The sequence below is a fragment of the Drosophila teissieri genome, chromosome 3R (assembly GCF_016746235.2).
Source record: "Drosophila teissieri strain GT53w chromosome 3R, Prin_Dtei_1.1, whole genome shotgun sequence".
Lineage (NCBI taxonomy): Eukaryota > Metazoa > Arthropoda > Insecta > Diptera > Drosophilidae > Drosophila > Drosophila teissieri.
In genome coordinates this window covers 7,093,894-7,117,933 of record NC_053032.1, presented here as the reverse complement: position 1 = coordinate 7,117,933, position 24,040 = coordinate 7,093,894, and the positions used below count along the sequence as shown (strand labels likewise).

General features: G+C 36.0%; 1 protein-coding gene across 1 annotated transcript; it reads left to right on the top strand.

The window, feature by feature from the left end:
• The first annotated feature begins 15,710 nt into the window (after positions 1-15,710).
• LOC122622368 lies at positions 15,711-20,002 on the top strand. Its single transcript, XM_043800764.1, has 2 exons — positions 15,711-16,734; positions 19,982-20,002. Exons 1-2 carry the CDS (start codon positions 15,711-15,713, stop codon positions 19,984-19,986), a joined length of 1,029 nt encoding a protein of 342 aa, XP_043656699.1. The 3' UTR covers positions 19,987-20,002.
• Positions 20,003-24,040: the final 4,038 nt, after the last annotated feature.

Below are 24,040 nucleotides of genomic sequence, written 5' to 3'. Positions count from 1 at the left end.
ATTTAAAGTGGCGCGTTTTCTAATATAAATTAGAATAAGTTTAAAATGAAATTAAAATATATTTAATTTGTTATTTACAATTATATGTACATACATCTTTTTATCGTCTGACGGATATATTTTTGTTGAAATTAAAGAAAAATTTTAAATATCTTATATATGATATTTTAAAATAATATATAAATTGACATTTTTTTAATATCGAAAAAATCATATTTTAAAAATTTTCGGCAACCCTAGTGACTGTCGACATACAACTGTTAGCGTTCAGGGGAAGAACTTCTTTTAAAATGTATATACAAAATAAACCGGCAAAATATGGCTTAAAAATAGTTATTATGTGCGACAGTGGAACAAAATACATGATCATCGACATTCCGTACTAAGGAAAATCTTTAAATATTATAAATATGCCGCTTGCTGAATACTTTGTAAAGGGGATAACTAAAGCGATTTATGGATCTAACCGTAATGTTATGATTGACAATTAGGACACTTCAATACCCCTTGCCAACGCCCTTTTGAAAGAGCCCTATAAATCAACTATTGTTGGAACTCGTCGCTCAAATAAACGCAACTCAGAAGGGCAAGTATACTATGTCAAGAGTCAGAAGTGGGTGAAGCCCCAAATTCCTGACATGGAAAGATGTTTCCGAAAAGATATTTCGAAAAAAAGGAAGGTGATGATAAACGGTCGGCCTTGCATCTCCAGATAGGAAAGGAACAAAATTTGAGTACAACAGGGAACCGAGTCTGGGAAACAATAACTGGGGCAGTATGTGATCTAAGTGCTTTTCATTAGTACCTATACTTTTTATTTTCAAAGTCCACTGAGAGACTACTCACCCCCTGGATCTCTTATGGAACCACAATTGTGCCTGGTACCGTGCGTCCCTTATCATTTATTAGGGTTATGACAACAGAATACCCTTATTCATCTAGAACCATCCCTACAGCCGTAGTAAAAGAAGAATGCGAATCTCTTGTCCGTAAATTTATCAATCGACATTGTGTTAAATGCTGCAATAATTATTACAGCTCACAAGGCATCCTGTGGACTATCAAGTCAGTTTGTAGGAGTGGATGATGTAACTGGATATAATAACATGACTGCATCCGAAGAGGGTGAGAGCAACGCAGGTGGTGAGGTTGCCGGAACCCCTAAAACAGCATTAGGTTGGTTAAATAACTTCAGGGACCTATTTTACGCCAGAGACACAGAAATTTTGAAAGCTGCAATTGAGAGGCTGAAAAACCTGAGAGGGGGATCAGTCGGAGAATGGATGAAAACTACCTTCATGAGTCTTTTTCGTCGAGACTCAGATGAATGAAAATAATCAATAGGAAGAAGAAAAAAGAAAATATTTTTCTTTTCGACTCATTTTTAACCTTGTTCCACAAAAAAAAATTATAAAAAATAAAGGTATGGCCCATACTATTATTTTTTTTATATTTGCATAGGGAAAATACCCAGACTGATGCGAAATTCCTAAAAATTCCTAAAAACGGTGCCCCAACCCTAATTTAATTGATCGAGTATAAATTGGTGGTGCTATTATTTTTTTTCGGAACAGTACTGTACGCAACTGTAAACGTCCTTCTGTCCGTATGAACGTCGAAATCTCAGGAACTATACACCTAGAAAAAAAAGGACTGAATAAAGTTAAGACCGATTTCTTACTTAAATGCCGTTTTGTTTTTATTTTTATTAAGACCAAGTTCTGACATCGATATTATTCGGTATTGATTTAAGAACGGTCGGCCTTTTGTAAACTCCTGCCCAGAACGAAATCAAGTATGCAGAATGAAAGCTTTATCAATTCTGCTTATCTTATGTGTTCTTAATCTGGGGTATCTTAGCAAGGCGAGTTTACGCTAATAACAAAAAATTTGAGAGCGTCCAAAGCCTTAAATCGGAGATTTTGGCACAGTGACCATTGTGCTTAAATGTACTTAAAAAATTAATAAATTCAATGCCTAAGAGGTTTTTCGGGGTTGCAAAGGCTCTAGGTGACCCGATTAATTATTAAAAATTGTTTACAAATTATTATAAAAAACTATTACAATCTAATAAATTGGCATGTGTCGTATAATTTTGTGCTTTTTTTCCTGCTGATTGAAAACGAAAGATGCAATCAGAGATAAGAAGATCTCATTTTAAGCAGAATTGATAAAGCTTTCATTCTGCATACTTGATTTTGTTCTACTATGCTTCCCCATCGACCTACGAGGGTCGAAACGAATATTTTCGGGGTGTCGTATAATTCTGGGCAGGAGTGTATAACCAAAGTTACCGTTTTATTCTCATTCTCATTCCAAATATTGATTATTAAAAATGTATACAATTACAAATAAAAACAATTGACCACTTGTGTAAAATCTAATATCGTGCATTTATAATCGTCATACCTTTAGCGCATAGTTTACAAACCGGATGAAAAGTGTAAAAGATACAAATACAAAAGATACTACTTTGACAACAAAAATACATAAATATGTATGTATAATTTCTAGCAATGTAGATTTAAAGACCATCTAACCACAATTTTCATTCTGAAGAGCGAATTAACGGTAAGAACCATGAAATTGTTGTTGATCAACGCAAAGAACCACAATGAAATGAATACGCAAATTGTTTTTATGGACACATGGACAATGATTACCATGTGGTGAGCTGGACATGTACATATGTCCATTGCTCTTTCAAGGGTAGGGCAAAATAGCTTCATTCATATGTACATATGTTATATACAATAATAATTGTAAATATGAAATCTTTAAAAACGCGTGGTCAGAAAAGCGGACAGTTATTCTCTTTCCCGCCTTGGCTTCACATATGCATACAAATGTTAAATATGGCTATCTCACTTTTACTTTTTTGCTCTAAAAGGCGGCAAAGGAATCACCAGAGCTAGTGCTGGCAGAATGTTAGCGGGAAATATTTTAAGATATCCCAAAATAATATATTAAATAATTAAAATCATTAAAATGTATTTGTCATGTTTCACTTAAAAAGTTAATTATCTTTTAATACAAAAAAAATATATTAATATTTATAATATAATATTATATTATTATAAAAAAAAAACATACGTTAATATACGTAAATTGGTATATTATTAACTTATGGTTTGTTATTTGTTAAATAAAGTACGATGTCAGTTCAGTAGATATAACTATTTCCACTAAATAGCTATTCCCGCAAATTTTATGTTAGCCATATTTCTTGTGTTTTCCTTCAATTTACAGTTAAGTATTAAAAACGTAAAGACAGAAGAAGATTAGGATGATCGCTGCTGCTTAGGCCACGCGTCACTTTGATTTTGACTGCCGTGCGCAATGGGTGACAACGAATAAGAAGAGGAGTTCTTACTAAAAGAAGTGCAATTAATTTGTGCTGGCGTGCTGAAGTATTTACTTAATAAATTACATATAAACAATTTGATGCAGTTATGTATGTACATACATACGTGTGTGTACGTTTTTTTATTATCCGGGTATTATCCAGCAATCTATTGCATATTTTTTTCATTTTCGCAACAAATTGACATAAAACATGCCATAAGTAACTTTGATTAATTTCAAAAAGTCTGTCGTCGACATGCTGACAAATGCGTGCGCCACACTTCTAGGAGGGCCGCATTGCTAATTAAAAGGTTGCTACCTAAAAATTTAATGTTCGCGAAATATCGTAAAGTTTTAAATAGGGAATTGATCACTTTACAACATGGACTAACACACTTACTCAACAAGTTCCAACAATTTTTTAAAACTATTCAAAGTTGAAATTTTATTTTGAAAGTTGCATGAGGACATCACTTGCTTTTTTTATATATTTTTTGTATAGCTTTTATTTAATAATTGACAATTTGTACAATAATTAAATGTTAATATAAGGTAAGTACCCAGGATGTACTTGTGTAGGTGTTAAATTTATATCTTAATGTTGGGTGAGGTCACGTGGGTGCGTTCTCAGCAGACGTCTACGGGATTGGCTATTGTCCAGAAGGTTAATGGCCAGGAGGTTGGGCTGGTTGTGCAGTCTTCTTGCGTATCTCTCGCTGTGACGATAGATCTCGTCTTCCACCCATGGGATCCCGAGCTCCTCATGGATGATGGAGTTCTCATGGTAGGGATGGGCGTTGGAGACTATTCTCAAGCATCTGTTTTGGAAGCGCTGGATTTTTATTCGGTGCGAAGCGCTCGCAATCGGCTTTTCCACTATCTCGCTCCAACCAATGCACAGTGGTTTTTATACCCGTTACTCGTAGAGTGAAAGGCTATACTAGATTTCTTGAAAAGTATGTAACAGGCAGAAGGAAGAGTTTCCGACCATATAAAGGATATATATTCTTGATCAGGATCAAGAATTCGATTTTTGCGGACCCAGCTTCTTTGAGCTTGTCCGTCCGTCTGTCTGTCCGTATGAACGTCGAGAACTTAGGAACTACAAAAGCTAGAAAGTTAAGATTAAGCATACAGACTCCAGGGACATAGACGCAGCGCAAGTTTGTCGATTCATGTTGCCACGCCCACAAACCGCCCAAAGCTGCCACGCCCACATTTTTGAAAAATGTTTTGATATTTTTTCATTAGTCTTGTAAATTTCTATCGATTTGCAAAAAAAAACTTTTTGCCACGCCCACAAAACCGCCAGAAACTGTATGTGCTAAAGACTCTCCTTCGCACTTCGAATAGCTGAGTAACGGGTATCAGATAGTCGGGGAACTCGACTATAGCGTTCTCTCTTGTTTTGTTTAAAGTTTTTATCAATGGGTAAAGTAGTATAAATATGCATGAATCTAACCTAATATCTTCCACTAATCAGAATCAAGAACATCGGGATTAAAAAGGCGTATGTTTGACGGTACGTTTCCTTATTTAAGAATTTTATGTACAGCTGCAGTCATAATAATAGTAGTGCCCACAGACGTTTTCAAACAATTCAAAAAAATTGAAATTTTAAGTTTATATGATAAAAACTATGTAATAGCCTTATATTTAATGTTTATTTTAGTATTTTGTTGAATAGCCTTTGTTGGCTATAACAGACGTACAGCGCTTATGCATGGAATCAACTAGATTCTGGCATCTTTGCACAGGAATAGAGTTCCATGACCTTTGTACAGCTTCCCAAAGTTCAAAGTTGTTACTCGGTTTTATTTTTGAGATTGCTCTTTTAACGTCACACCACAAATTCTCAATTGGATTGAGATCGGGTGACTGTGCGGGCCACTCCATGACATCGACTTGATTGGCTGCGAACCACTCTTTCGCGAGTTTACTAGTATGTTTTGGATCATTATCCTGTTGGAAAGTCCAAACAAGTGGCATGTCCTCGGAGTCATATGGGAGCATCACCTCGTTTAAAATTTTAACATATAAAAAACGATCCATGATGTTTTTGACCCAATACACTGGTCCATACAACTCCATAATCAGTGTTGGGACAGGTACGCTATATTTTTACCTAGGTAAGGTACAAGGTTTTTACAAAAATAAGTACCTAGGTAAGGTAAAAGGTTTTCAAATTGTTTTGTACCTAGGTAAAGATAAAAGGTAAAAACAAGTTTACAAATTTTTAAATTTTTTATTCGGTACTTTTTAAAAATAAAATAACAGTTCATATTTAAACTTAGAAAAACTTTTATAGTATGAATAACTTACTTAATTAATGGTATTTTTAAGCATAACTAAGGTTTCGAATACGTGATCTCCCAGCCTATTTATTTTTGGAGTTAGTATTTGACCCCCGCAACTAAAAATTCTTTCAACGGGAGCAGAGCTGGGAAGGACAGTGTTAAACTTTAAAAATACATTAAGAATTCGCTTATATTTATGCAAAGAAGTGACATTTTTGTCGAGATCGTTTAAATAGGCTAAAACTTCCAATTCAAATTTACAGTTTTCTAAATCTTTTTCCTCTTTTGACTTAAAAGCTGTACCTGAGTTGTAAAACTCTTCCGAGTCATTTGTCAAAACACTGTAATTTACAACATTTTCTTCGTATTCTTTACTTTCTTCAATAAGCCAATCTTTAAAGATCTTAACATTTTTTTTGTCCACTGGAGGAACCCATCTAAGCTTAAATTTTGGGATTGTCATAGTTGACAAAACGAAGGGTTTGGAGTCATCAGAAGTTAAATTATTAATAAAAGGAAATCGTCTATTGACCCCCGTTTTTTGGGCATCTGAAAGCGGTTCACAAAACTCTAATTCTGTTAAACTTTCTAGTTTCCTTGTAATCCCAATTAATGTGGGTAGCAAATATCCCAAGTAACAACGACTTTCACCCTGTAGAAGATCAATAGCCTTCGCAAAAATATCGGTAACGGAATTCATTTCCTGCAAAAAATCAAGTTCTGTTGCACTAAAATATGGCTTCTTTAAAGTAGTGCATATGGCTTTTAGATGCTGCTTTACTTGTAAAAGGCGGCTTATAACGGGTGTTTTTTTTAGAGGTATAGAACTTTAAGTTGGCATTACTGTTCAAGATGGCGACCGATTTAACAGCTGTCAAGTGATTTATTCTCAGTTTGGTTTGGCAATTCGTCATGAATAGACTCACGCCTGAACAACGCTTGCAAATAGTGCAATTTTATTTCGAAAATAATGGTTCTGTGCGGAATACGTATCGCGCACTACGTCCATTTTATCGTCGACAAAATCGTCCATCAGAGCAGTTAATTCGATTAACCACGGACCGTTTTCGCACCGCGTTTACTCTTATTGATAACTCGCATCCCCAGAGACGCCGTACGGTGCGTACAGAAGAAGCTATTGCTGCTGTAGAGCGTAGCATTGAGGAAGACCCGAATGAGTCCATCCGCCATCGAGCACAGGAATTGGATCTGTGTCCATCCACTTTATGGAAGATTTTGCGGAAGGATCTTGGTTTGCGTGCTTACAAAATCCAACTCGTGCAAGAATTGAAACCAAACGATCATCAAGCAAGGCGTAGATTCGTCGAATGGGCCCAAAACGAGATTGCTGTTGTTCCCGATTTTCATAAGCGAATTTTGTTTAGCGATGAAGCGCACTTCTGGTTGAATGGCTACGTCAACAAACAAAACTGCCGCATTTGGAGTGAAGCTAATCCTCAAGTGTATGTCGAAACACCGTTACATCCAGAAAAACTGACTGTTTGGTGCGCTGTATGGGCTGGTGGAATCATTGGTCCGTACTTCTTCAAAAACGATGATGGCCAGAACGTTACAGTCAATGGTGATCGGTATAGAGCCATGATTACTAACTTTTTCATTCCTGAATTGAACGACCATAATGTCCAGGAGCTGTGGTTCCAACAAGACGGCGCAACGTGTCACACAGCTCGTGCCACAATCGATTTATTGAAAGACACGTTTGGTGACCGCCTAATTTCACGTTTTGGACCTGTGAATTGGCCTCCAAGATCTTGTGATTTAACACCGCTAGACTACTTTTTGTGGGGCTATGTAAAGTCATTGGTCTATGCGGATAAGCCACAAACGCTAAACCATTTGGAAGACAACATTCGCCGTGTTATTGCCGATATACGGCCAAATATGTTGGAAAAAGTCATTGCAAATTGGACGTCCAGATTGGACTACATCCGAGCCAGCCGTGGCGGTCATATGCCAGAAATCATATTTAAAATGTAATGCCACAAGATTATCTTTCATGTCAATAAAATTCATGTCAATCGAATAATCCATCGTTGTTTTATTGCAATTTAAAGTTCTATACCTCTAAAAAAAACACCCGTTACTATCATGAAAGGAGTTCCACCTGGTAGCACACGGAGTTATTAGCTTAAGATGACAAATTTTCTCAACTTCGTCTGCTGCAACTGTTGACCGACTTACATAGTTCCAAAGTGACGTAGCTTTTGCTAGCGATGAGTGGTACAAACGTTTAAATGAGATGTTCTCGAGTGCTTTTTCTGCGTCTTTTGTAACCACTAGGTTAAGCGTGTGAGAAGCGCATCTAAAATGCATTGGTAGAACAATTTCATCCTTCGCAAATACGTCAGTCTCAATAGAATCAACTTCAGATTCCTCTAAAAATTCGGGATTAATTGCATTCGATCCTGTAAATGTATCATAGCTGTAGACCTTAAATGCTTTACTAAAGTTCGATGCGTTGTCGGTAACAGTGCCGCATATCTGAGACTCTTTTAATCCATAACGAGAATGAACACCAGCCAATGTTTTTCCAATTAATTCATGAGTATGAGAAAAACGTACTCGTTTACATGCCAAAACAACGGAATGTCTATCCAATTTTGAATCAATATAATGCCCGGTGACACCAAAATAACTTTTGTTGCTGGCACTCCAAATGTCAGCCGTAGTACAAACAACCGCAAGATTTTTGAAATATTTTCTTCGTAATCTTCTCTGCGTTTATCCAACATCGTCCTTATAGTTTTCCGGCACGGAATATTTACCGAACACCCAGCGAATGCACCCAAAAGGGATATAAAACTTGCCTTTTCCACGGTAGATAGTGGCAGCATTTCAGCGATAATATAGTCGCAAATTTTGTTGTTTAGCTACAAAAAAAGGTTATTAAAATATATATGAATTATTATAACATATAATTTTTTTTTCTTTACCTGACTTGAACTTTGGAAACAGAAGAAATTTGGATGCACCCTCTACAAAAAAAGTATTAATAGAATAAAATATTTTTAAAACATCATAACATTTAATTTTGTGACGGAATTTTGGCCAAATATTGTATGTGCGTATGTAAAAATGAATGGCTACATCAATATATATTATCAATATTTTGGCGCAAATTATTGTATGTGCGCATGTAAAAATGAATGGCTACATCAATATAATATATATCATCCATTTCCAATATATATTGATGTTCATAAATAAACTCGTTAGTATTACTGTTTAGTTAGATTTATTGGTTAATTTCAGACACTTAATATTAATTAGTTCGACACCGATGCGTACGTTTTCTTGCAGATCAAAAATGTGACTGACTTAAGCTTTGGCTGTACTCACGCCATACGATTAAACTAGCATAAGACGTAAACAAGTTACAGTTAGAAGAGAGTTAGAAGTTTGGAAAAGTACTGGGCAAGCTCGCGGACAATTACAGCGGTGCGATGCTTACATTGATTCCGCTGATAAGCTCCGCTGAAGCTGCAGACAAATGATAATGTAAACAAAGATAAAGGGTGACTTGTTCGCGCATACAGGGTGTCTCGTTCCCAAACAATTGATGTAACCATTCCTCTTTACAAACGCAAAAAATTCCGTCACAAAAGCACACATACATATGTAAGTATGAAATAAAATGTGCCGATTTGATTTGGTATAAGAAAACGTCGACACATCAAAGCACAATTTTTATATTTTCTAAATTAAATCCGCTTTTATTTACAAAATCATTTTTTCCATGTGCGTATGTACATATGTATAAATACACATTTCGTGTATAAATTATTTTCCGAGAAAATACCCTTTATATACAAAATACATTACAAAATTTGATTTTGTCAATAAAATGTTCTTTAATTTAAAAAGTATAAACGAACTTTTATATCCCGAAGAACAGAACATATACTTATTTTCATTTACTTTACTTCACTTTTAACTTGCACAGAAATACACACATATGAACATATGTACATATAATATAATTATATTGTACTTGCCTTAAGATGTTTGTGTAAATTTCCAGTTGAATTTTCGTCGAATTTAATAGTTTTATTTACACACAATAAACATTTGCCATCTGGCTTAAAAAATTGGCCATTTAAAATAACAGGTAGTTCCTTTTTATTGGAGCTTTCTTTTTCGGACATTTTTCGTCTCTTGTATGTTCTGGGTTCTTTCACAAATTGTTAAGGTAGGATCAAATATGAGTTTGATTCAAGCTAATAATGGCCGAACAGCATTTTCGTGGAAAATGGTGGCATTAGAATCGAAACATAAATAACTTCCTGGTGGAATCAGCTTATTTTTATTATTGCGGAGTTCGATTATTTTGTTCAAAGGAAAATAATCAAAAATTTATTTAGTAATAAATAAAGCAAACACAAATATTTCAGTACCTTTTTACCTAGCTTACCTAATTCTCTAGGTATACAAAAATTTGTACCTAGGTAAGGTAAAAGGTAGCATAATATTTGTATACCTAGGTACAAGTATCTAGGTACTCCCCAACACTGTCTATAATACGAAAAACTCGCCCAAATCATAATTGATGAACCACCGTGCCTAACCGTTTTAAGTGTATACTTCGGGGAAAAAGCAGATATTGGTGATCGTCTAACAAACTGCCGAGAGCCATGGCCTCCAAACAAAACTATTTTGGACTCATCCGACCACAAAATATTCCTCCAATTCTCCAAAGGCCAATTCAAGGGCTTTCTTGCAAGCTTCAAACGGAATGTTGCATAACTTGCTGCATGTTTTTTTGTTAGTAACGGCACTTTTCGTGGACTTCTTGAAATGAGGTTTTCATCTCTGAGACGTATTCTTATTGTTTCCAAACTAACAGTAAGATTACAAGACTTTTTTAGGGCTGCAGCGGATGCGAAAGGATCGATTCTTGCCTGTCTTGCTAAGAGATCTACTGACCTTTTGGTCAATAACTTGGGCCGACCACGAGTTTCATTGGTTGGTTCATATTTGATTGCATTTCGAATCATAGTAGAAGAGCATCCGACAATATTTTGCACCTCGACATAAGTCTTGCCAGAAATAATCAATTTTTCAATGAGTTCCCGCCTCTCGGCAGTACAATGTTTGCCACGCCCCATATATTCGGTACTTAATATCAAAGAAGCGAGAAGCGAAGCGATGCGATAATATTGGGCGAGAACGAGCGATAAAGCTCTGCAAGCATTTTTAAGTGAAATCGCTCGAAATATGTCAGAGTGAGAGCGAGGCGAATAGCGAGTTCAAGCGATAAAGCGAGAGCAAAGCGAAAGAGCAGTTTGCAACCTGCTTTATCGCTTCAACTCGCTCAAAGCGTACGATTGTTTTGTTGCATTCTGTGCTTTATTTACCGTTTGCTTTCAAAGCATGCGTTTTTAATGTTTTCATTTGGTGGCATTTGTGAGAAAACAACAGAACGAAATGGAGATAAACGTTGAAAAATTAATTGACGATATATTTTTACGCCCAGCGCTATGGGATCAAAAGAGCAAGATCTATCATAATAGAATCTTGGTAGAAAAAAAATTGGACAGAGATGGAACACATATTTGAAACAGAAAGTAAGTATACAACTATTGTATTTACATATTTTTATTCAGTGTTTCTGTGAGTGCAAACAAAGTCGCGAAAGGCGTTTCTAATAAATTGGCCTGTTCTTAAATTAACATGATTGAAAGTTTCGTCGTTATGAGTTTCGGTGTCAATATGGAAATTTTGTGTTTCCATATCAATATCATAAGGCCCTTCCAGGTCAATAATTGTATTATGCAAAATACATATACTCTTCACAATTATATCAACAAAATTGGGATCTGTCTCAGACGCCATTTGGATGTTATGATACCAAAGGCACATTCAATGCATCTTCGAGCTCTGGAAAGTCTACTGTTAAAATATTCGTTGTTTGCATTTATATCCCTTCTTGAATATGGCCTTAAAAGATTTCCGAGTAATGGATAAGCCTCATCACCAATAAAAACATATGGCATCTATGTGTTTGTTCCAGGCAAGCAAGAATCTGGCGGCAAGAATGGTCGAGCCTTTAGCATCATATACAGCTGTGATGCATTGAATGTTCCACCATCACTTTGTTTTCCGTAACCTCCAACTTCTATGGCAATAAATTTGCAATTGGCATCTGCTACCGCTTGAAGTACTATCGAAAAGTACTTTTTATAATTATAGAACATAGACCCAGAATCCGCTGGACACTTAATACGGATGTGTTTTCCATCAATTGCTCCAGCGCAATTGGGAAAGTTCCACAGATTCCAAAATTTGTCTGCCGTCTGGCTAATTATTTCCTTCGTGGGCTGAGGCATATGTAGCGGTTGTAGCTCCTCCCAAAGAGCTATTACAGTCTCTTTCACAACAACTGAAACAGTAGTCCTCCCAATTTTAAATGAATATGCCAATAATGCGAAAGATGCTCCAGTAGCTAAAAATCTGTAATTACGGATAATTTTCGACATCAGTGTAATTAATACAATTTTTATTTCAGAAGGCTGTTTAAAAAAAAAAATGGAAGAACATCCGCGACCAGTTCCGAAGCGTATGGAAAAAAATTCCTATTCCCAAATCTGGAGACCCTGGAATTTCGGAGGAGGCTTACAGCCTTTACACTTCTTGGCCTCATTTCACCAGTTTGCTTTTTTAAAAGACCAGATGAAACCGCGCAAATTGGTTGGAAGTTTTGACGCATCATCACAATTTACCTTCGAGGCAGCTTCACCTGGATTTGCATCAGAAGTGTCTCTAGATGAGACCATCTGTAAGGAAATTCGAGAGTTTTGTGATGACCAACCAATTTGTCCACCAAAAAAAAAAACAAAAGAAGGTGACTGCAGCGGAGGAATTGGTTGCTATTGAACAACAAAAAAAACAAATGGCAAAAAAGAGAAAGACGACGACGAGGCAGAAAATGGATCCGAAAAAAAAATTATTATGCCGAATGGTAATTCAAAAAACCATTTTTAATTTTTCTTTTGACGATATTTTCGATACTGACAAACTATAATACACAATAAATATATTAAAAACTTACCTCAATGTTATTATTAATTTTTGACAAGGTATAGTATAGGGTGTATACCAAAATTTGGCCAATTCTTCATCAAACGACTAATAATTTTATTTAATATATAATCAAAAGTCGAAGTAGACATACGCGTATAGTTAAAGAACCTATCTGGGTAGTTTCGCAAATCATTGTATAAATTGTTGAATTCCCCTTTTTCATTTCTGTTGGTGTTAAGGGGGTGGACGCCGGTTTTTTTTTTCAATATAAAGTTTATAGTTGCACTTGATGCGAAAAATTCTTCGTCCGAATCCATCTCGTTAACATTTATAAAAGAGAGCAATGTCATCTTCTCGCTTTGCTCATAGCTTCTCGCTTCTCGCGCGCACTCTGCCGTCAGCCTAAAAATGGTAGAAACTGTTTAAATACACGCAAGAGTATTGTAAAATACCACAAACCTGGCTAAAAAGCGATTAAATTTAATTATTCTTGTCAATTTATCTGGCACTACTATTATTTTGACTGGGTCAAACAAGTGCATTCTTGCAATTAAAGCCGAAAAAGAATGTAAAGCGAAGAGAGAACCAAAAATAACTTTACATTCTGAGAGAACAGAGAATTACAGAGAATTACATTAGAAATATGTTAAGGAATAGAGGAAATAATGAGACATAACGGGCTGCTTCACCGGCACTACTATTATTTTGACCGCAACTGTATATACTTTATATGGTCGGAAACACTTCCTTCTGCCTGTTACATACTTTTCAACGAATATAGTATACCCCTTTACTCTACAAGTAACGGGTATAAAAATAAAGTTAATAAGACACTTTTATTTTATTTATTGTGGAAAAAAAATTGTATTATAAAAATCGAAAATATCAAATATGTCAATATATTTTTTTTGTGATATTTTAAATATTATCATCATTTTGTTTTGATAATATCACGAAATCCCTATTAGAGATCCGGAAAAAAATTGGAAATAATGGAAAGAAAGCAAAAAATGCAAAAGGAATTTAGCGAAAAAATAGAAACGACGGAAATTTCGCTAGAAAATTCTTTTCTAATCCAAAATTGGCATCTGATATTACAAGAATAGATGAAAACTTGATCCATCGTTGTGCCACTATACTTCAAGCTATTGCATCGGGCTACAAAATGAATGCCAATGAATTTAATGAATACGCTTTAAAAACTGCCAAGCAACTGATAAAAAAAAATATTCATGGTACTATTTGCCGGCTACAGTTCATAAGGTGTTAATTCATGGATTTGCAATTATAGAGCATGCAATTATATCAATTGGAGAGCTTTCCGAGGAAGCTGCGGAATCCAACAACAAAGAAAATAAAAAGTGTAGACTTTATCACAGCCAGAAAATTTCACGGATTATTACAAACACCGACATTTTGAATGACTCCTTCTAAGTCAACTTTGCTTGAATCTGTTCATAATTAATGTAAATTAAATAAATAATAAAGTATTAAATTAATTTATAATATGCATTTTTATATTTTTCATTGAAAAAAGAATAGAGAGAAGAATAAGACTCCATAAAGTATATATATTTGTCTGCCTGCCCATTTGTCAAAAATGTTATTTGCTTAAAAAATTATTGCCTACTTATCGGTGCTTGAAAAAGGTTTTATTTTTGCATTTTGGTGGGGAACCAATCCACTATGGGAAATTTGACCACTTTTTCTGGCCTAAATTAATAACTCCAGAACGGGGAAAGATATTTAGTTTGTGTTTTTTGCATGGAGTTACACTAGTCCATAAATTTAATGGTACCAAAAATTGTGGGCGTGGCACCGCACTATGGGAAATTTGACCCCTTTTCCTGGCCAAAACCCATTTTCTGAAAGCCGGAATATTAAAATAATATTTAGTGTACGCATTCATAATGGACCAATCTTTAGTGCTGCATACTAGAAATTTTAATAGATGGCGCCACAACAAAGAAATCAGCTGTTAAGTACAGCTGTTGCGCGTACAAAAAACAACAATCTGCTACGTTAAGTTTTTCTTTCGTTACAAAAGTTTTAATATGTTTGGAACCAAAGCGTTAATTTCCATTCTGTAAAAATTATTTTAATCAGTGGGCTTTCTATTAAGATTTCGCCTAAATCTAAACTAAAGATTGGTCCATTATGAATGCGTACACTAAATATTATTTTAATATTCCGGCTTTCAGAAAATGGGTTTTGGCCAGAAAAAGGGCTCAAATTTCCCATAGTGCAATCCGAACAATTTTTACACGAAGCTTTCTGAAGCACTATTGGATCCCTGAGGCCAAATTTAAGGTTTCTAACTGCACTGGAAGTATTTATCTTGTCTCTATACAAGAGGAACCACAGTGCTTTGTTTGGGTTAATAAACCAGTCGAGATTATAATACTTAATTACATATACATAACGTACAGTTGCGGTCAAAATAATAGTAGTGCCGGTAGAGCAACAGGTTATTTCTCATTATTTCCTTTATTCCTTCACATATTCAAATAAATTTTTCACACATTAACTCTGCTCTCTAAATATTAAAACATTTTTTAAAAGTGTTGGCGTGGCAGCATGAATTCACAAACTTGCGCTGCGTCTATGTCAATATCGACTTTCTGGCTTTTATAGTTCCTGAGATTTCGACGTTTATACGGACGGACGGACATGGCCAGATCAATAGCCGGATCCTGATCAAGAATATATATATGTCGCATCATTATTAGTCTTATTTTTATTTTCTATGTTCCATCTCTAATAAACATGTCACCTCTAATAAATAAAATTCGTATCGAGCTGTTCTTGTCTTCGTTTCTTTTTGATCGCGGTTCGCTGAGTTCCGTTATGCGAGTTTAACGGATTTTGCTCTGTTCTACATAGCCTCGGTTCGACGATGCGTTAGAGTGAGACAAATGCTTGTCCTGTGGTGAGTTCGGACCAGCATGTATCAAGCGAGATGGAGCGATGTTGAAATGTACACGAGGCACTTATGTTTGAAAACTCTGAGAAAGCAGACGCGTGAATATGTCGCAACCGAGGAAATGTACGACTCGCGGGCGGAACGCGGCAACAGAGGACCCCGAAACAGTTAACTTCCCGACATCAGAAGTGGGATCGCCTCAGCCCCAAGCCATCACTGATGATCGCCTGTCCACAATTTTGGAAATGCAGCATCGTAATCTATTGGAAATTGTGAATGCCGTGAGGGGCTCGCAGACTACACAAGTAGTTGTACTACCCAAGTTCAACCCCGAGTCCGCCGGTTCAAGTGCAGCCACTTGGTGCTCTACAGTGGACCTTATTGTAGGAGAAAATCCTCTGGATGGCAGTGCTTTGCTCATGGCCTTAACCAAATCATTGGAGGGCAGTGCTTCTAATTGGCTGTCACAAATTTGTTTCGCCGGAATGACTTGGAGCCAATTCCAAGAAATGTTCCTTCAGCAGTATGAAGGCAATGAGACGCCAGCAGCAACAGTCTTTAATGTATTAAACGGGCGGCCAAACGACGGCGAATGTCTTGCGCTGTATGGTAGCCGATTAATAACAACACTTATGGCAAAATGGAAGTCTATGACCGCAGAAGAAATTGCAGTGTCTGTTGCCCTGGCACATGCTGCAAATATAGATGGTAGGCTGCAACGCACTGTGTTCACAACTACTGTCAAAACACGCAACGAGTTGCAGAACGAGCTAAGAGCGTTTTCGTATGGCAAGAGGAAGGACCATCCCGTTCCAGAAAATTCTACCAGCAAAAGAGCTCGCCTACACCCAAATGTTAAGTGCCACTTTTGTGGAAAAATTGGCCACAAGATAGCTGACTGCCGCTCCGTGAAAAACAACTTAAAGAATCAACAAGGATCTAGTTCGAGTATTGGGCGCTTATCTGACTCTAAACCTGGGTCAATTACTTGCTATAGATGTGGAAACCAGGGGCATATAGCGTCAGCTTGCCCTGCAAGACAATCGTTGTCAAACCAAACTAAAGCCGACGAGAAGCGTGTCAACGTGTGTCACGTAGTCGAGCCAATTGGGACATTGATATCATCGGGTGAGTCGTATCCATTTTATTTCGACTCTGGAGCCGAATGCTCACTTGTAAGAGAATCTGTGTCCACCCAACTCTCGGGCACACGAATTAACAGCATTGTAGTTTTAAAGGGTATCGGAAATAATACTGTTACTAGTACATTACAAATTTTGTCAAACGTAACAATAAGTGGTTACTGTCTCGAAGTGCTTTTTCACGTAATGCTTAATGATTGCATTAATTATAATATTATAATTGGACGCGAAATTTTAAGTCAGGGATTTAGTGCTACTATAACAATAGATAAAATAGAGTTAGAGTCTGTGCAAACCCTATCTGCTTTGAGTAGTAGTTTTAATCTTGAAAATGTTAATACCGAATTGTGTGGCGAGGATAGGAAAATCTTGGTAAATCTTTTGAATGAATTCTGTGACTCATTTATAGACGGTTTTCCCAAAAATCTTGTTACAACTGGCGAATTAGAAGTACGCTTAATTGATCCAATAAAAACTGTACACAGACGACCGTACCGACTTAGTATAGAGGAAAAACAAATTGTCCGAAACAAGGTTAATGAGCTGCTGTTAGCTAACATCATCCGTCCTAGCAGCTCACCGTTCGCCAGTCCAGTTTTACTCGTTAAAAAGAAAAATGGTTCTGATCGTCTTTGCGTGGATTACCGCGAACTAAATACAAACACAGTTGCAGAAAAATATCCCTTACCACTAATTAGTGACCAAATATCTAGGTTGCGTGGAGCAAGTTTCTTTAGTTGCTTGGATATGGCCAGCGGGTTTCATCAGATACCTATTCACGCAAATTCAATTGAACGCACGGCTTTTGTGACACCTGACGGCCAATTCGAATTTCTAACTATGCCCTTCGGGTTAAAGAATGCCCCATCCGTGTTCCAGCGTGCAGTTATGAAAGCTTTGGGTGAGCTTGCCCATTCTTACGTTATCGTTTATATGGACGATATAATGATTATCGCAGAAACAAAAGAAGAAGCTTTTGTAAGGTTAAGGACAGTTTTGAAAATATTATCGCAGGCTGGGTTTTCTTTTAATATCGGAAAATGTTCATTCCTGAAATCTTGCGTTGAATATCTGGGGTTTGTGGTAAAAGAGGGCGAAATAAGACCAAATCCATCTAAGATAAAAGCATTAGTCGCTTTACCGCCTCCGCAGTCTGTTACCCAAGTAAGACAATTTATTGGCCTAGCCTCTTATTTTAGGCAGTTTGTGCCAAAGTTTTCAGAAATCATGAAACCCTTATATAGACTGACCTGCAAAAACAAAATATTTGAATGGAAACTTGAACACGAACAAATTCGTCAAAAAGTCACTAAATTGCTTACAAATGAGCCCGTCCTTGTTATCTTCGATCCTCGGCACCCCATTGAACTGCATACAGATGCCAGTATGGATGGCTACGGAGCAATTCTACTCCACAAAATAGATAATAAACGTCGTGTAGTTGAGTATTACAGCAAACAAACATCCTTGACGGAATCTCGATATCATTCGTACGAGCTTGAAACTTTAGCTGTGTATAACTCCATGAGACACTTTCGTCACTATTTACATGGGCGACGATTTGTTGTTTTTACAGACTGTAATTCCCTAAAAGCTACTCGCAACAAGACTGAACTAACGCCGAGAGTACACCGTTGGTGGGCATATATGCAGTCCTTCGACTTTGACATAGAATATAGACCTGGTGCCAAAATGGCACATGTTGATTTCTTGTCACGCAATCCACTGCCAACTGCTCGGGTTATTACTGGTGAGGAAGAAAAACATGTTCTATTGGCCAAAATAACGGACAACTGGTTACTTGCAGAACAACAAAAGGATTCAGAGATTTCCACGATTGTTGTTAAAATACAGAACAATGAATTGGGTGAGAGCTTGGCAAAAAGTTATGAAATACGCTCGAAAATGCTTTTTCGCAAAATTCAAAGGAACGGTAAAACTCGTTGCCTGCCAGTTGTCCCCAGATCATTCAGATGGTCAGTAGTGAACCATGTCCATGAAGCAGTTGTACATCTTGGGTGGGAAAAGACTTTAGACAAAATGTACGAATTTTACTGGTTTGAGAACATGGCCAAATATGTTCGTAAGTTCGTTGATAATTGCATTACGTGTAAGTTAACTAAGCCTCCGTCAGGAAAATTGCCAATCGAACTCCACCCCATACCAAAAGTAGAAATTCCATGGCACACGATCCATATAGATATTACGGGAAAATTAAGCGGCAAGAGGGATCAAAAGGAATATATTATCGTTCTGATTGACGCGTTTACAAAGTTTGTTTCTTTGCACCACACGTTAACCATTAATAGTGAAAGTTGTATAGACGCCTTGAAGGCTTCAATTTCCGTATTCGGTGTACCAACACGAATCATTGCAGATCAGGGTAAATGCTTTACAGGCTCTTGTTTCAGTGAATTTTGTTCCATGCAAAAAATTCAACTACACTTAATTGCAACAGGGGCTAGTCGTGCCAATGGACAGGTAGAACGCGTAATGAGTGTGAAATGAGAAATATCGCGAGAGAAAATATTAAAAAGAACGCCTTGTATGAAAAAACTAGATTCGATAACCACAAAGCCAAATTTGATAACTTTAGTGTTGTCGATTATGTTTTACTTAAGAACGAAGAAAGGCACCAAACAAAATTAGACCAAAAGTATAAAGGACCTTTCCTTGTGACAGAGGTACTTGAGGGAGATCGTTATATTTTAAAATCTTTAACTAATAAGCGGACTTATAAGTACCCACATGAAGCTTTGCGCAGTATGCCAACAGAGGAGATCCCCAAAGAGTTAGATCTATGTGACGATCATGAAAACGTTGAAAGAGACGTTAGAAATCCCTTGGTGGATTCCAATGTGGATGAAAACGTTGAAAGAGACGTTAGAAATCCGTTGGTGGATGCCAATGTGAGCGGAAAGTTACTGAGTTGTTTGAAGACTCAAGTGAATGAGAGGCATTGATGGATTTCAATGCGAGATTGGGGACACATGCAACGTCGCCAAGTTGCCAGTGCTAGTAGGTACACGTGTTACTGTGTTGACTTATTTGATGTCTGGTGACTGGCGGCGTGGCAGGTTGAATTGTCCTAGTGTGTTGCTAATAATAACAAACGATCTTCTTGGTACTTCTGTCACTCACGTTGGTCGATAACATGAAAAATAAAATTAAAAAAAAAAAAAAAAGAGAACCTTTACTAATACTCTGAATTACGTTTAATGTTATCTTTCTAGATTAAGCTTGTTTAATTTTGAAACTTATATTACACACGAGGACGTGTGCTGGTCAGGAAGGCCGTGTCGCATCATTATTAGTCTTATTTTTATTTTCTATGTTCCATCTCTAATAAACATGTCACCTCTAATAAATAAAATTCGTATCGAGCTGTTCTTGTCTTCGTTTCTTTTTGATCGCGGTTCGCTGAGTTCCGTTATGCGAGTTTAACGGATTTTGCTCTGTTCTACATAGCCTCGGTTCGACGATGCGTTAGAGTGAGACAAATGCTTGTCCTGTGGTGAGTTCGGACCAGCATGTATCAAGCGAGATGGAGCGATGTTGAAATGTACACGAGGCACTTATGTTTGAAAACTCTGAGAAAGCAGACGCGTGAATATGTCGCAACCGAGGAAATGTACGACTCGCGGGCGGAACGCGGCAACAGAGGACCCCGAAACAGTTAACTTCCCGACATATACTTTATACATATGATCGGAAACGCTTCCTTCTGCCTGTTACATTCTTTTCAACGAATCTAGTATACCCTTTTACTCTACGAGTATCGGGTATAAAAAACATGCAGCCAATCGTTTGAAGTTTGCAAGAGAGCACTTAAATTGGCCTTTGGAGATGTGAAGGAATATTTTGTGGTCGGATGAGTCCAAGATAATTTTGTTTGGAAGCCATGGCTCTCGGCTGTTACATTAAAAACGGTTAAACACGGTGGTTAATCGATTATGATTTGGGCGAGTTTTTCGTATTATGGAGTGTATTAGGTCAAAAACATCTTGGATCGTTATTTATATGTAAAAATTTTAAACGAGGATATGCCACTGGTTAAGACTTTCCAACAGAACAATGATCCAAAACGTACAAGTAAACTTTCCTAAAAGTGGTTCGAAGCCAATCAAGTCGATGTCATGGAGTGGCCCGCACTGTCACCCGATCTCAATTCAATTGAGAATTTGTGGTGTAACGTAAAGAGAGCCGTCTATAAACCGAGTAATAGCTTTGAACCAAAGACATTAGAATAACAAGATGCGTAACGGCCATACATTGGTTTTGCACTATGCAGCCACTTTTTTGGTGACGGCCGAAATTGCTCTCTTTTTGCTCGCCAAAAATTGAGAGCGTAAAAATCTAAAAATAGAATTGACTTGCTTGTGTGAGTAAAAGCAATAAAGGAGATAGTGTGTATGTGTGCGTGCTTGTGCTAGAAGACGATTTTCGGGAAGAAATCAATTTTGATCTAAGAAACAAATTTGATTAATGTTTTGGTCAATTTCGATTCGTAACTATTATGGTTTGAAAGACTTTTTTTTAATATTCGTTTGATAAAAGCGCCGCTCGAATTAGCTACCGTTTACATATTTATATTTATATTGATAATTAATAATATGTAATACATTATAATCGGTACCCAGGGAACACCACGGGGAGGCCATTACAATTGTAATGGGGTCTTATATTTATATGACCTTCGAGTCGACTTGAAATGTTTAAATGTTTAACATTAAAACATTTCCATGTTCCCCAACTAAGCTAGTTTTCTAACTATTGCTTTTTATTATATATCGCCTCTTTTTTTAATTATATAATTTAATTTTTAAAGTCGTCGATTATTTGAATGTTTATATTTTTTTCACTTATGAGATAAAATGCTGAGTTTAGCTTGACTTTTTTGTCTATTAGCAATAACAGTCCACTTGCAATGCTTAAAAAGCAAAACTTTTATAAGTTTTTTTAAAAGATCTATTTTATGCTCATAACATTCATTTTCTACATGAAACCATAATGAGAAATCACTACTCTCATTTGTGCACTTAATGCATTGGTCTACAATAAATTTTTGTATACACATTTGTTTTTTATTATTTTTAAAAATATTTTCAAAAACTTTAATGTGTATTTTACAAATATTAAAAAATAGATCAGATGGTGCCTTTAGTTTTCCAAAGTCCGATTCTGTCGAGTAGTTTTTCTCATGTATAAAAAGCTCTGATGGAGCTGTTAAATGCTCGGTTTCTTTTAAAATTACCGATCTGCATTTATCGCAACTGGATCCCTTTGCAATATATCCAACAAAATATCTACTCGAAGTTAATTCAATGGGTATATCATTGCACAAAAAATTATCTATATTTTGGTCAAAGTACCTCTCATTGCCTTCTACAATTTCAGAAAATGATACAGAGTATTCTTGCTGCTGTATTTCTTTTTTTTCAATGCAAGGCTGATATATTATATAATCGAATCGAACTCTATTGGCAACATCACATCATCATCTGATTCGCAATTAGAGTTTTGGGAAAATTTAAAAATGTGTAGGGATATAAGCTTGGCAATTATTACATTAAATTCATTAACTGAAGGATTTCTGCAGTTACCACCTTTTGCTCGAACGCACGCAAATATATTTTCAAGGGGATACTGGTTAACTCTACTTGTTAAAAAGAAAAAGTGGTCCGTGTGGTCCTTAAATATATCGTTGACGAGTCCAAATATAGCTTCAGTAGTTTGGATCAAGCCATCAAGACAATATATATTATTACCGTGATATTTAAATGCTCTAGTCCATCTATTATATCAACTGATACATTATATGTTAAGTTTTTTTTTATTGCTACTTCATCACAAGTTAATATGCATTCTTTATCCGATTCATTCATTTCCTTAATGGTTTCTCTAAGGGCTGAGTACAAACATTCGTTGTCTCCCGGCTGTAATTTTTTAATGCTGTTCCACTTTTGTAATGATGATGGACTGGGAAAATTTAATTTTAAAGAGTCCCTTAAAAACGTATATGTGGAAGTCGACCTGTAATATATGCTCTGAGCAAACAATTTTTCGGAATCATTCCATCTTGTATTTGTGCCTTTTTTTTCTTTCAGAAGCATTTTTGCCAATATTTTCTCATTTTCTCGTTTTCTTTCCTCAGCATTTTAATTTGAATTTGTCTTTCATCAGACATTTTCTTATAAGAAATATATTTTTTTTGAAACACTTTTAATGTTTTAGTGTTTTTATGACACTGACGACATATTTCAACAGGGGACTGTGAGCGATATCTTTTTTGCGCAGGCGACCTTACAGCATTAAAATTAATTTCATCATTATTATTATATGTCATTAGGTTTCGATCTGGAATTGTTCCTTTCCTCAGATATCTTACCCCAATATCATCTGGGGAGAAATGATCGTGGCATAAAAACAGTGATGAAGTGCTTGCCACAAAATCCTCCGTAAATTGGCACTTTTCCGCCCATTTCATTAAAATTGTTGGATCCTTTTCAGGAAACCTAAACAATTTAAGGGTGGGGAAATCGCGCCTAGATTTTTGGCAATGTGGTAAACTGCACTTGTTCCCACTTATGTTTTTCCTTTTCTTTTCGGCCATAGCCAGGCAATTCCAATTGGCCAATCAAATATTTGTATATTAAAAATAATAAATTTTAGCTCTAACCTTTTTCAAAAAGCAGCAGTAGCAGCAGCACGTAGTATTAGCGCGTAAAATTACGAAATTAGGTTTAATTCAGTTAACTGAAATGTTCTCTTATTTATCACTACCAATCGCAATTTATAATTCGCACATATATTTCCGTACTTTAGCAATGCAACCAAACAACTTTAATTGATTGTAAACACAATTTTAAAGCGAAATTTAAAAAAAATCGAGGAGCTCTACGTATAGTCAGCTTTAAGCAAACGTATTAAGAGAAAAAGAAAAAGTATTAAAAGGAAAAACAAAAAAATTGGCGCGCTTTTCTTCCCACCCATAATTGCGCGCTTTTTTAAAAACACCAAAACAAAATAAAAAAAAATAATTTATCTGAATCTTATTTTCATTTTAAATATTGAAAATTGGAAATTTTTATACTAGTAATTTGACTAAATAACTATAATAAATAATAAAAACATATACAAAGTAAATTTTAAAAACTACTGTAATTTAAAACAAAGAATTTAAAAAAAAAAGAAATTACATATAAAATATAAATATTTCATAAAAATAATTCATAAAGTAAAATATTATTTATAAAATAAATAAAAATATGGAATCTGTTTATTGCAAAATT

Bases quoted from the DNA above. Each gene is read 5' to 3' on its own strand.
- LOC122622368 (XM_043800764.1), top strand. From the start codon at position 15,711: ATGTCGCAACCGAGGAAATGTACGACTCGCGGGCGGAACGCGGCAACA.